Source organism: Triturus cristatus, chromosome 2_2 (assembly GCF_964204655.1).
Source record: "Triturus cristatus chromosome 2_2, aTriCri1.1, whole genome shotgun sequence".
Taxonomy (NCBI): domain Eukaryota; kingdom Metazoa; phylum Chordata; class Amphibia; order Caudata; family Salamandridae; genus Triturus; species Triturus cristatus.
In genome coordinates, this window is record NC_140582.1 from 65,647,799 (window position 1) to 65,662,635 (window position 14,837).

General features: G+C 44.3%; 1 protein-coding gene across 3 annotated transcripts in view; it reads left to right on the plus strand.

The window, feature by feature from the left end:
* LOC146861849 (low-density lipoprotein receptor-related protein 2-like) overlaps positions 1–14,837 on the plus strand; it is an 837,432-nt gene that overhangs the window by 559,661 nt on the left and 262,934 nt on the right. For all 3 annotated transcript variants that reach the window (XM_085641010.1, XM_085641012.1, XM_085641011.1), the window contains 2 exons: positions 13,328–13,529; positions 13,624–13,788. In XM_085641010.1, coding sequence (XP_085497136.1) covers positions 13,328–13,529; positions 13,624–13,788 — 367 coding nt within the window. The remainder of the gene's footprint in view (positions 1–13,327; positions 13,530–13,623; positions 13,789–14,837) is intronic.

Here is a 14,837-nt window from a genome sequence, read left to right on the forward strand (position 1 = left end):
ATTCACACATCACTCTCCACAGGGAACCGGGTGCCGTAATACCTGGGGGGAGGGGCTCGAGATCCACCCGTGCTGAGGGCCCACAGAGCGGCAGTCCCAAAGCACCAGGGACACTGCGCAGCACTAAAGCATGCACACCCTGCAGATGGAACTCCTCACCTTGCCAGGGGGGCCGCAGCTCTCGGTGTGCGGTACCCCTTCGGTTGTGCAGGACACAATGTGTGAAGGGCTCAGTCCACCAACTTTTCCTTCTCTGCACCTCTCAGTTGGGCAGGTCTTCCCCCCACCCCCCCTTCCCGCCCCCATCAATCCAGTTGAGGGTCGTTGTACGTCGACTCGCGGTGGGCTACGTCAGGTTCCGGGACGCTGGGTCCAATGTAGTCTGCTGGGGAGCAGTTCCGTTTTCTTTGTCGCAGAGTCCACCGGCCAACCGGTCATGCAAGCCGGCAGCTTGCCGATGGTTCTGGGCCTCGTTGCCGGAGCGGCGCACTAGTGCACTCCCGGGCAGTGGAGTTTAGATTGATGGTTCCCCCAGCTGTTGGCCGTCTAGGGCAGTAGTTTTACGGGCTAAGTAGGAGCTGGTTGTCGGATTAATGTGCGGCGGGCCCTGGGGACAAGCAGAGCTGTTTTACTTTGCATCCATATTTGTTGCCGCTTGGCCATGCCACCTAATCCATTCTTTCTTGTGCCGCTAGGGACACCATGCCTTTGCATGCTGCTTAGGACACCCATTCTCTGTGTGCTGTCAAAGAAACCTCTCCTATTGATGGAACTCATACCTTCCTTCTCTCTTTTAAAAATAAATCCTTCACGTTTAATCTTCCTTATCCTTTTAATGCTTTAATTATTTCCCCCTAATTGGACTACCTTGCTCTTCAGAACATAACCTTCTCAGATCTGCCTTCTCTTACTTCCTGCAATACTGACTTAGATTGCTCTCTGACCTCATACTTCTCCATAACATGTGCTTAAGGCTGGGTGGGGGTTGTCATGCTAATGTAATGCGTTTTGTAGTTCCATGTCTACATTCCCCCTCCAGTTGACATACCAACTACCTTCTCTGACTCTCTCACTAATAGACAGTAACTACTAAAAGTTACCAGCAGCATCCTTAACCTGGGTAAGGGACCGGACGGTGAACACTCCACCTAGCTGTGTGCTTGCTTACCCTTTACAACATGCTAATACTAATTGAAAAACACAGTACATCAAAAGATCAAAAGCAGTACCACAGTATTTGACAACAGGGCCTTGAACAGTCCTGACGTCCACAGTGGCAACCAATCGAACCACCAGGAGAACCACTCAGAAGGGGCATCCCCCTAGTCTCTCATCATCCTCTGCAGGATGGTCAGTGTTCATATTGTCTCTGTTAAAGTTCCATTGTCCATCATTTGCAGGGACAAACGTGCAGCATGTCACCACTTTGGCGCACACTAGGGTTGGCGGAATTTGCATAGTTGCGCTACGCAAAGCTCTGCAAAACAGTAAAAAATCTCCGCGAGCACGCAGAGTTCCGCAAACACGTGGAATCGCTTGTTCCGCCCGTTCGCGATGCTTTTTTCCTGTTTGTGAACTGTGTGCTCGGGAGGAAATAACTTGCGAATACGCATTTTGAAAGCGCACACAAGCAAAAAATTCCACGCAGCCGTGGATCGCAGAATTTTTTGCAATTCCGCGTTCTCCGCGTAGCACAAAATGACCCAAATTCTGCAAGCGTAACGGAATTTACCGCCAAGGCCTAGCGCACACCCCTCCCTCCATGGCCGTTAGAAGCTCCAGCACACAACGGTGATGCATCGCTATCACTCTCATAGCTTGCAGTTCTTCCTTGACCGCATTGAACCCTTGTTCAGTGGCATTAATCATTTTCATTAGTTCCCAGCATGGTGTTCTGTGCCATTGCCTTTGCTTGGACAAATGGCAGCACACTTCCAAAAAAGAGCATCGTTAAACAGTCTGAATTCTTGGGGTATTTCCTTATAAGAGGTGGTTCCAAAATACACTGCAGACCACTTCCATCGATGGAGTAAAAGAGTGGATGGATGGCTCGGGGTGGTCACATAGTGTGGGAATTTGTTGAGGTTGGTACTTCCAAGGTTGGGGTGTATAGAGTGACCAAGGAGCATAGTCTGCTCCAGTCAGGAGGTAGTTGGCTGTATAGCATTTCTCCACTGTCAATAGAAGTCGATTCGACCGGATGTGCCCCTCTGCATTCTATATTGATATTACAGTTGAGGTTCCTTCCAACCTCAATGGAGCCATTCCATTGGAAACAAAGTAAATTACATTAGTTTCGTCATTGGTCTGGGACTGGTAGTTACATCTAGCCTAAGGCATCAGGGCACATATTAATCCCACTTGGCACTTGCGCATGGTCTCACTATCATGACACGTGCACCTCCATAATATTGGCCTACAGGCGAATTACCTCTCATAGTTCCAGCAGCCATTGGCATATACCGGCCCACTGACCTCTAATGTTGGCCTTTCTGCAAAGTCAGGGGCATGGGGTTGGCTAAATAGTTGTGGCCTACAGAGGATGACTTGGTTGTCCCCAAGAATATCTGCATTGCCACAGATATCAGTCTCAATCCAACCTGTCTCATCAATATCCATTTTCTCTAGTTGTCTTCTACTCTAACTCTGCCGACACTTCCTTGAGGTTTGTTGTGATTTTTAGCTCCAAGGTGCTATTCTGAAATGGTGTGGTTTTCAGCTTAACTTAGATGGGCCTAATACTGTGGGCTGTATCTGTACTCGTAGTCTACATAGAAAGAGGTGTACGAGGCATAGTGTGGTGTCTGGTGGTACTTTGTTTGTGGACTGTAACCTGCCTGATACAGTAGTGAGAGAACACACAAAGCAGCGATCTTTGCATCTCTACCCATGTCAGCCATATGTGGATACCACATGTCATCTATTTGCTTTGAATGGAGGGCATGGATGTGGAAGGTGGCATTTGTTAATCCTATGGGCTCTGTGGCGGCATTGCATGTCTGAACTAATTGTCTCATCACATTAATGGAAAACAAACTTGCAATGCGCAAAAACAATGAGAGGCACATAACTGTCCACTCCGTAGTGATATTATTGGTAATCTTCTTCCACCCCCCTCCCTCTTTCGGCCCCTCTGAAGTGTGCGATACTGTGCCGCGTCTAGCCAGACGTCAGTCAAGTGTATCCATGGTCTCTTGTTTGTCACTTTGATTGCCGCTGGTGAGGTCTGTGTGATTAAGGGAGCCCTAAAAACTTGGATCCTTCCGCTCCCAGACAAAGTTGCAGATGTAGACTTGTTGGCCTGGTGTCACTGGTGGCTCTCGCAGTTGTTGATGCCCTTCCCCTTCCTCAATACGTTTACAGAAGTTAGCGGCTTTTGTTAGCTCAGACAAATACAACTCCATCTCATTCCCAGATACTTATGCAGTTTCTGTGCATCTGTTCTGCAAATATGTTGGAATAGGGTAATTACAAAATGTGTGCCGTTGTCTGAGCAGATGGCCTCCGGCACGCCCCACCTAGGCATCACATTTTACTCAGAATGTTTCAGCTGCTTTGTCAGCATTGTGTACTCAAGGTCCTGCATCTATCCACCTGGAGAAGGGGCAGACAACTACCAAGAGGTACCGGTAGCTATTTCACCTGTCAATCATGTCCACAAAGTGTGTGTGCAAATTCTTGAATGGTCCCATGGGTCGTGGGATGGAGGATGTTATGAGATGGAGTGTTCTCGGGGCTGTACAGTTGGCATACTGGGCATTGTGCTATAGACATAGTAATCATTTCTGCTAGCTGGGGGTGGACCAATCAGCCTGGAGTGTGGCTAGAATGTACTCCTTGGCCGTGTGTGCAGGGAGGTGTAGCTGCTCTAAAGCGGTGAATAATAAGGCCTGTGGCATCGCGGGCTTCCTTGTGGCCTCCTGTCTGTAGATAAATTCCAATGGTGTTTGGACGCATCCCCGCTGTATTCAAGGCTCTCTAGTGAGGTAGGGTCTGCTTTTGCAATTCCTGCAGATGTAGCCTGGCTATTTCTGTGTATGGTGGTGGTAGGTCATGGTCTTTTGTCTGTCTGCATATCAACTGTCTACATCCCAACTGTCGGGATGACCACCCTATGGACGGCTTTAGTTGCTGCTTTATCTGCCCAGTCTGCCAAAGCATTGCCCCTCTGAGGTCCAGTTTCTTAGTATGAGCTGCACATTTGATAATGGCCACTTTGGAGGTGTTAGAAATGTGTCTCTAGTTGGCAATGGCTGGTTCTGTCCAAGTAGGGGCCCTTCTTCCGAAGTCAGAGTAAGTGGGCTACACCCTTTGATAACCCCTGCTCAACCCTGTGGTAACGTAGCACGAGCAGCTAGGCTTATCTCAGAGGCAGTGTGTGAAGCATTTATGACATACACAGTAACAGTGAAGAACACTACAAAGGGACACCACACAAGTAATTATAGAAATACAAGTATCTTTACATATGGACTTATCACAAGACCAATAACGGTAAAAAGCCACAATACTGCAAAATAGGTTTATTCTTGAAATGCTGCAAAAATAGTTCAAGTGTGCAAAGAGGAGTTCAGTTCAAAGCAGTGGTCTCTGCGACCCTTTTACTTACAAAGTACCTGGATTCTGTAGCAAAACAACCAAAATGTCGCAAACTAGCTGTAGCGATTTATTTTCCTCACGCAAGACCAGCAATGCGTTGAATCCTTGCTGCAAGGGAGGATGATGTGCTGATCTACAGATGCGTGCTGGACAAAGCGACAAACTTCTCCACACTAAGCCGGCGATGCGTTGAAATTCTTGCTGCAAGGGAGGATGATGCGACGAGCCTGTTGCGTGTGGGACCTTGTTGCGATGAGAAGAAATGGCGCTCCGCAAGGGAGCGACGATTTGGGTGCGATGAAAATGGCGGACGCCCGGCGTCTGCACTGCGATGTCGTGAAGCGATGAACTAGATGCGATGATCTTTGGTTAGTGAGCACTTGGAGGCCTGCAAACATGCGATGCAATCTCCGGTAGTGAGCCCTCCGCGGCAGCAGCGCAATGGTTTTCCGTGCGCTTTCAGCTGGGGCGGCTCGCAAACTGGCGTTAGCGACGATTTTCAGCACTCTTCTCTGTAGTAGAACTAGAGGCCCTGGAACTCACAGAAGCCTCACCTGCAGATAGAAATCCCCGCTGGGAGGAAACAGGAGGCTGGTGGTGAAGTCTGATGTGCCTGAGACTTCAACAGGAGGCTAGCTCTCTTCTAGGCATTTGGTGATTGATTTAGCAAGTTGAAATAAAAGTTCCCTTCAAAGTCCTTTTCCTCTTCTTCCAAGTCCAGTAGTAACCACTGCAGGCCAATCCAAGAAACAGCAAACAAGGACAGTCACCTCCTGCAGATTCCTTCAGTTACACGGACAGAGGTTCTTCTTGCTGTCCAGGAGCAATACCAATTGTAGGGGTTTCAGCACAGATATTTATACCCCAAAAGTCTTTGTTCTCAGAAGCTACAAGTCACTGAATCCAGCAAGAACCAGTTCTGCCCAGTCCTGGAGCACTTTGTTCACCAGGTGAATCCTTCCTTTCAGAAAGAGGGGGTCTGCCATCAGACGCACAGTGGGAGGTGGAGCCAGCATTCACCTTGCCAGGCACAGCCCTATTCACGTCAAGGAGCTAGCCCCCCTCATACTCCAATGCAGAGGTCTCTTTTCAACCCAGGTCTGACTCAGCCTGCCCTGTCCCTCCAAAACCAGACAGCCAATACACATCATAGCAGAGCACACTGGAAGGCTTAGGCAAGAAAATACCTACTTTCTAAACGTGGTATTTTCAAACACAGAATATAAAAATAAACTTCACTAAAAGATGTATTTTAATATTCTGAGCTCAGGCATACTAAATTCGTTTTTCTACCATGTTCTTTGGGTCAGTTAGGACTATAGAATGTAATAGTCAAACCTCCTATTCTGGCCTATGGAGAACAGGTAGCCTTACAGTAGTGAATAACGAAATTGGGTGTAATTCACTACCAGGACATGCTACACACACCGGGGCACGTCCTGCCGTACACATACAATGCACCCTACCATAGGGATGACTTGCATGTGCCAAGGGAAGGTTCAGGGGCTGGGAAGTGGATGCACTTCACAGCCAAGATGGCAGTTCTGGACTGCACACAGACTCTGCAGTGGCAGGTCTAAGACACACTTTACAAGCTGCTTCTGTGGGTGGCACAAACCAGCGCTGCAGGCCCACCAGCAGCATTTGCCTTACCAGCCCTGGGCACACAGACCCTGCTACTAGGGACTAACCGGCAAACCAATAAGCCAATCATGGATATACCAACTCACATGTCATATTTACACAGGGAGCTTTCGCGCTGTGGCACCGAATGGCAGTGGCACAGCGCCCAGAGCATCTATACCAGCAAAACAGAGGAGACCACAGCGAAAAATGGAAGGGAGACCCACGCCAATGGTGCCAGGTCTAACAGGAGGGTATTGTCATGGCTTTAATTAGCTGTGCTAACAGATCCTGGTGTGTAACTGGTGACCCGTCTGACTTGAGGGACCCTATACTTTTCCATTTGTGGGTACTGGAGTGTATTGTGGTAGTCATGTATGCCGAATCCGAATAGATGGTAGACTCCTGTCCCTCTACTAGTTTGTGTGCCTCTATCAAGCCTACTAGTTCTGCTGCTTGTGCAGAGTAATGAGTGTAATGGTATATGCATTAGTATACTTATGGTGTCAGAGGACCCTTGTTGCTCTGCATTTGCCACCTCTCTGACTTCGTACCTCTCCGTAACATGTGCTTCTGCAACATGTTACTCCTTTAACATAGTTGATTCCTCTGTTTACTATCCTTAGTGGTTCTTGGGCCTGTCTCATCTTGCTTCCTTCAATACTGGTTTAAATTGCTCTCTGACCTCATACTTCTCCATAATGTGTGCTTCTGCTAAGGCTGGGTGGGAGTTGTCACACTTATGTAATCTTTTGAAGTTCTATGACATCTACAGTCTTGGCACTAGTAAGTGAAGGCTAAATGCTTCAGAGAGCCTTGGAGGAGTACTGTAGGAGCTGCCTTCGGTCAAGGTGGGACCTAGTGCTGTGCTGCTCACCTTGATTTTTGCCAGCATGAAGTTCCTCACCTACTTATGGCCTGAAACCTGTTTTTATAGGATTTGACCACTGATTTTATCTTTTAAATTAAAATGGGGATAGACACTAAGGAACATTTCAAGACTAAACTAACCTGGCACAAAATAAGTCTTCTCTATTCAGATAATTACAATATGGAAAACAGAGCCGCCTACACAGTGAGCAGCTATATTTGCATTACCTGCGGCTTTCAAAAACATCACCCTGTCTAATAAAACGAAATAGACGAATCTGAAATCAAAATAGAAAGTTTTTAACCCAAAGTATAAAGGAAATTGAAGAATCTAAACATACGTCTCCAAGCATGTCACACTTACTATGAAAGATATAGAAACCTCTGAAAAGACAAGTGAATAAAATAGTGCTGGGAGAGAGAAACATGATAGAAAGAATAGAATCTGAAATGGAACAGTCATGGTGTTTACGACATTCTCCGAAAAACTCTTAAATTAAACTAAGAGGGCAACTGAGTGTTCTTGCAGCTACTTGTTGAAAATTTCTAAACTAAACATTCACAGAAAAATGTAAGTATTTTTCAGAAGTTTATCACCACTTGATAACCTCCTCAGACTTGCATTTGATGGAATCACAGCTTGGTGCATATTCAATAATACTTTCATATCGAAATAAAAAGGTCTCTGCATTGAAAAACACAATGGTCATGACACCCTTAACCAATCCGGGGAGAGGACTTGGCCTAACGGCAAGGGCGGTCTACCTCGAATCTGGGGAACCGGGTTTGAGTCTCAGCAACGACCCTGAACATCCTGTGATTCTAGGCAAATCACTTAATCTCCAAAGGCCTAATAAAAATGAATGTGTCCTCATGTAACGCAACTGGTGCTTGTGTACAGCGCTCTGATACCAGATACCTTCGGGTCAAGTTTGCGCTATATAAAACTCCGTAAAGAAAATTACAAAATCCTGATCTTGGTGTCTTTTGCTCATTATATTTTTTCTCTAATATTTTAAATTGGTTTGATCATTTTGTGTTTACTTTAAAATAGTTGGTACTGCTTGAACTTAGCACACACTTCTCTGAAGATTGCCCTCTGCTTGTGTCATGGTCAACAGGGGTTGAGCAGATTCTCTCAGAACAATTTTGAGTTAACCACAGCGGGTTTGAGTTTGGAGGAGTGCCCCTTCCAAATTAATAACCTATATCACCTCTCACATTTGTTTTTTTGAGCTGTTAAAAACTTAATTGAATTTCACTCTTCATAACTACTTCCAAGGTGAGGGGCGAGTCAACTTTCTCCGTAACTGGAAATTAAGGTAAACCATGATCAGCTTTGGCTCTCTTGAGATTTTTGCACTTGTTGTTTGGTTTTGCCCTCTGCCATGTTGCAAAAGTAGGTGAGTAGAATTGCTAGCAAACACAAAATGATCCACATTCCTAATAGGTAAGCTTTTACTATGGACCACTATGTTGCCACATGCAAAAGTCTGTCACTCAGATATTGGGGGTGTAGGGGAGAACCACTAGTGAGGGAAGAGTTAGTGACACTAATTTTGGAGCAGAAGCACTTCACTGCAACTGATCTGACTGCCACCACATGAATATTTGCAGGTTAGCTGTGCAGAAGCCAAAATAGAGGGGGTAATATGGTCTACACCCTACGTTCGGCACCTTAGATGTTCATTGCAAGAGTAACAAAGAATTGCCTCACTTGGTCCAAAAGGTATCTAAGCATAGGTGTTCACAGTCCAGCTTTTTAAGCAAGCTTGAGATGGAGATCTCCCACTCTTCCTTTGTGAAAATTTTGGTGTGCTGATAACCAGGAGGAGCATCACACGCTGCATGAGAACAAATAAAAGGTCATGCTACTGTCCTTGTTCATGTTGACTTTAATTAGTAGCTCTCCTCATCTGCTACTACAAGTGGATGTCACTATCCATGCTGATTGTCTGACTTAGAGCATGTCGTAGGCCGAGCACATCTCCAGTCATGGGTAGCATCTCACCCACCTCCTCTGTGTTCCTTTGTGGCAACAGGCTTGATTCACACAACGTCTCCAGTGTCCCTCATCTCTTTATGGTGAGCTCCTCCTGTCACTACCAACAGGGGCCAGGAACATCTTACCAGGCATCTCCTTTGTCCACGCAGACCAGGGCAGTCAGCTGGAATTCTTCAAAAACTCTAGTCTGGTGGACAGCCACTAAAGTGAAGTTGTTGCTGTTGGATTTGAAGCATCACCTTCCCTCTATTTTGCCCCTTTAAAATCTCTCCTGTGAGTCTGTGCTTGACGTAAGTGTCTTCTTTGAAGAGCTAAATGTTATCTTCTGACCCTTGCTCAGCACTGGAACAGCTTCACTTAACTATTGGATACATAGGAAGCAACAAGATGTGATTGTTTTTGATCACACTTGCATCATTCTTTTGCAAATTTCCCTCAAACTATCTGTATTCTTTTCATGTATTTGTTCTTTAGAATGCATTGTTTGGCTTTGCTGAAGTTTAATCTTTCCGGCAGAACTGTAAGTGGGACCTCTGTCTATGGCTGATCAAACCTATCCTTTCCAAACACTGAAGTTCTCTCTTCATCACTAGTTAGGATTCCACCCTCTCCACCCAGCCCCCCATCTTCAAGTTCAGAAAGTTTTTATAAGGAAACTAAAAACCTATTCCTGTTGCTTGGTTTGTCGAATGTCAGCCTGGCGCCTCAACCTCCATCCTTTATCAGAAAATTGGAGAGCACAACTTCCTACTAGTACAGTAAATTTACCAGAAGCAGAACTCTGGGTGTTCAAAGGCACGAAATTACTTTTATTTGTCTAGAATATTGATAGCAGTACCAAATTCTGAAATACTATGCTCTTTTGTAATTCTGATATCAAATGGTTAAAAGTATTTGGTCTTGGCGTACTGACCCCTACTTGACAGCACAGCTGTCTGGTTTGCTAAAGACATCTTGGGGACATTCGGAAAGCTTCCCTGGGAATGCATTCCACCCATTGCTTACCATTTGGCTTTGTGGGTTGTAACTCACGTTTGCTTGCTTTCTATTTGCTGGCTTTATTTGCTTTAGGATGTGCAGCTTGAGTTTGTCCCTCGCAAAGAGCAATTCCTTATTTACTGTATCCTTCAGAGTGTTTCCATTCTGTAAACAGTCCTTTACGTTTTATATTGTCAGATTTGCTGTGCATTTAAAGACCGGTCAAATGTCTGACTCTGTTTTCCAAAGGAGCTTGGTGTTTACTTTTTTTAGGCCCAGATCTTTGTACTGGGGTGAATGTATGACATTGTTCTGCATTCTGTCCATCAATTGTTGTTTTTGCATTTGTCACCCCGAGTGGGACGGGTATGCTCAGACGTGGGTCCCTTGCTCTCCATGCCACTGGAATCAAGCTATCCTGGCTGAAGAGGGATGAAACCCCGAAACCGGTCCTAGGATGCTTTTTTTCCAGTCCAGGGAGGACCTGGCTTGGCAGTTCGGGCTGGACTGTTCCCATGATGCACAGGGTCAAGACTGATTTGCACATGCCTGGGTTCAAACTGGAATGGCGAGCAGCAAAACGATGTATTTTGGCCCAGATCTCTGTACTGGGGTGAATGTATGACATTGTTCTGAATTCTGTCCAACTTTTTTTTTTGTACTTTCTGTAGCACACAACACAGTTCAAATATCTGTAATGAACTGTGCAGACATTTCAGAATATATAATTGGGAAAGTACAAATGCATTTTTTGTCATTCTGAAGTGTGGTGGAAACAAATATTTTAATACGATCAAAACAAATCAATACATTAGGTGATGACATTTCCATACTTTGTGTGCTGTATACTTTTATCAGTGAAACTGCTTGTTTGTGTAATGGTAATTTCTATTGAAAATTTGTTGTCTGTAATGGCAGTGCAATATCACACCAGACATACTCCACTTTATGCCACTCCTCTCTGCAACACTCCATGCCACTGCACTCTGCACCCCTCCATGCCAATGCACTCTGCACCCCTCCATGCCAATGCACTCTAGTCTGCTCCACTCCACCGCTGCACTCAAGTCTGCTCTGCACCACTCTAATCTACCCCACTGCATTCTACAACACTCCACTCAAACACTGCCACCTTATGCCACTGTATGTTACTCCACGCCAGTCTCCTCTATGGCGCAAACTTTGAGCCATGCTGGTGTCCAATATGGCTAAAACACATTGGCAATTCCAATAGCTCTTGCATAGGCGAGACCTATTGGCTTTGCCAATGCTTGTTCAATCTGCCCAGTGCCCTCTGCATCTGGCAGTTATCACTACAGTGTTTGTTCTTCTCAGGCTGCAATGTAAACGGTACTTGTAGCGAGCAAGGAAAGCGAGAAATGTTACACTAAGGCAATGGTTTTCATCATAGTTCACACTTTTCTATATACCCTTTTGTCCCTAATTAATGGACGTTTTCACAAAATGGAGACCTAGGACGCAATTCTAGGTATGAAAGTATATAGTGCAATTGTACTTAACAGCTCCTGCTTTGAGTCACCAGCTAGAGTGAGGGGCTGGTTTCTTTCCACCGGTTTGCTTGATTAACTCTCTATTAGTGTTTAGAGGCTACATCACATGACCAACTTCGTCACACTGAAAACTCAAACGCCTTGAATTCTTAGGGTGTGTACCTGGCGTTATTTAAAGTAGCGTAGCCTTAGATTGCACTTGAAAGAATGGAACAGCTTGAATCTTTACTGGAGTGAGCTCGCAGGTCTTAATGGAATTTCAATTTTTTTGGTAAAAATAGAGTACAATTATGTCGGTCCGACCCTGCACGTAAATCCAATGGAATACCTACCTTACGCTCCAACACACAGCACCTTGGTAAGGGAAGACTGCAGGATGGAGTTCAGGAGAGTCTCAGGTGGCCGTGGAAACCAAAACAAGTTCCCGCTTGTGATTTGAAAGTTTATGGGCCAGATCACAAAACCTCGTTAACTAGTGCAGTTTCATGCCCACAACAGTAAAAACACCTTTTGCCGCTATACTACAAAAGCAGGTTTCTTGAGATAGTAATGTGTAACAAGCATGTTTGTGAATATTTGAGCAGCCTTTTGTTGTGGTGATGAGTCCAGTTTTTTGTCCTGCTTTATGGCAGTGTGTTGGTGTTGTATTGTGGTTGTGTTGCAGTCTACTTTGACAATTTTGTTGGGTGGTGCAGTTTTAGATTTTAATTGTATTGTAAGTTATGTTCTTTTGTTTACTTTAGTGATAAGACATGTGGCTACATTTCCAGCCAAAAGCAGCAAACACCTTTAAAATTCTTGAGACAAGCAATAATTTAACACTGAATAATGTGGTAAAAAGCTCTTTAACTGTTTGACATCAGTCAGCCAAAAACTGCAGCAGAGACCATGGCTTAAATGTTGGCTTTCAGTGCTCACTTTGCCCTATCTTTCATACATTCAGTTGATCAATCTCTTCATGATTTTGAAGCAGGGGCAACATTACATCAAAAAAGAGCAAGCATGGACTAGAAACCAAAATGAATCCTTGCATAAATGTTCAGCAAAATATTTGATTTTGGCAGCCCAACCTGCTCTGAAAGAAGCATGCTGTTCTGCAGCCTAACTGGCAAATGCTTCCCTTTTAGGCCAGTCCAGGCCTAAAAAAATGAGGACCAATTTTGTTGACCAGCATGGGTGTCACATTAGATACTGTAAATTCCCTGTAGCGGATCTGCAGAAGCTCCATGTATGCTAGATGAAAAACTTTTGTTGCTCTTAGCATTTTGTGACTTCACTGACCAATACTAGGGTCATACATACACCTTCATTTGAAGGGATGTTTGGAGGCAGCATCAGTTGCTTGATATATGGAACAAGGTGAGCATTGCTGCAGATAAAAATCAACAATCTGCCTTCGTACTAAATCATGGTTGCAGTGAGGATTTTTTGGCATGGGTACAGAGGATTTTTTTGCATGGGTACAGAAGACTGCTCATGCATTCAGTGCATGTGCACCACACGTGCCTGGATCGGCGCAGAGATGTTTTTGGAACCATTATGACTGTGTAGCATGTTCTGGCCAAATAAATGGCTACATCAGATTTTTCTATAAGACACTTAAAAGTTGCACCTGCTTTCCGATTTCTGTGTAATATCAAATACCATAACATCACTAGAAAATCAATGATTTCTTGTTGGCAGATGCCATATTGAAAGGTTGCTTTAAAACATCTAATGTAAATCCTGCTTGAATCCACAGATTGATGTACTGGTCAGAAATTGGCTCCCCTCCTCAGATAGAGCAGGCGGGCATGGATGGCACAAATAGAAAAGTGCTTATTAAGGAAAAGCTTGGCTGGCCAACTGGTTTGTCTCTCGACCTCCTGAGCTGGAAAATCTTTTGGTCTGATGACAAATTTCACAGCATTGGTTCTGCCAATCTGGATGGCAGTAATATTAAGGTAAAGCACATTTTTTTAATCTTCTACCTCTTAATTTCCATTGGCCTATTTATAAATGGTTTCATTTGGCATTATTTTTTTTCTTTCTGTAAAGGTGATTCAAATGCAAAAAATTCAGAGTCCCTTCTCACTGAGCGTATTTGAAGATGAGGTTTACTGGTCAGAAATGAAAACAAGAACTGTGCAAAGGATGGACAAGACAACTGGCAAAAATCCCAGGGCCCTCATCAAACGCCATGGCCAACCATACGGTCTAAAGGTATTGGTTTGCGTTACTTTTTTTACTTCCATTTTTTCACTATTAGATTACAATGCTACGAAATCAATATTTATCAGATATGTAATGACATTTTCTATATTGGAAATCAGTAAAATCAAATAAATTACATAAGTTTGTTTTCAAAAAAGATTTGCATAGGTAACAAATGATATAATAAAGTGACCGGATTTGCAGATACAACACAACTCCCACTGAAATTTAAAAAAAAAATGTTTTTGGCCCTGGGAGGTCCCATTGCCCCTGCCACCTCCCCTAAAGAGGCCTAGGGGGTCAGGGTGTTTCTACGCTGCCCCTTTTTCTTTTCTTACTTTTTTATCTGTGATTCAGGTCAATCAAGTCACAAGATGGCTCTCAACATTTCCTGGTTTGAAGTGTTGGCAGCCAATCAAATTTCAGTAGGATTTTAGGCTTATAGATATCCATATTTTTAAAACTTAACTCTGAAACTACTAAGTGGATATACACCAAATCACAAAAAGCACTTTTTCTGGACCAACATCTAGCTTTCAAATAAATTTGGCGTAATTCTGTTCTGCGGTTCAGGCTGTAGTAGTGTTCAAAAAATGCAAAAATCCCTATTGCTATAACATGGGGAAAACCTGTTTTGGGACCCCTTTTTCTTGGCCCGCTTGACGAATCGGCCTGAAATTTTCAACAGAGCTGAACCAAAAGGGGGAAGATTTGTGAATTTTGTGAAGATTAGTCAAGAGCACCAAAGTAATTGGCAAAACAAAAGCCACTTTTCCTATGGAAACTTTGGTCCTAACCATAACGACCTACTGGTGACTACCAGTAGGTAAAATTAAAATAATGTGTGTGTGTGTGTATATAGTCACATATATATTACCTACTGCCAGTGTGTATGTATACTGAGAAAAACAAAGGTTACATAGACGTTATAGTTGGGCTTAGATTTCACTTGTGCAAAACCATTGAAATTCCGCAGTTATCTGAGCTAACTATGACTTATGCCATTTGAGATTTCATCAGTGATGTCACTGACCAGATCAGGAGTGATGTAATATGTG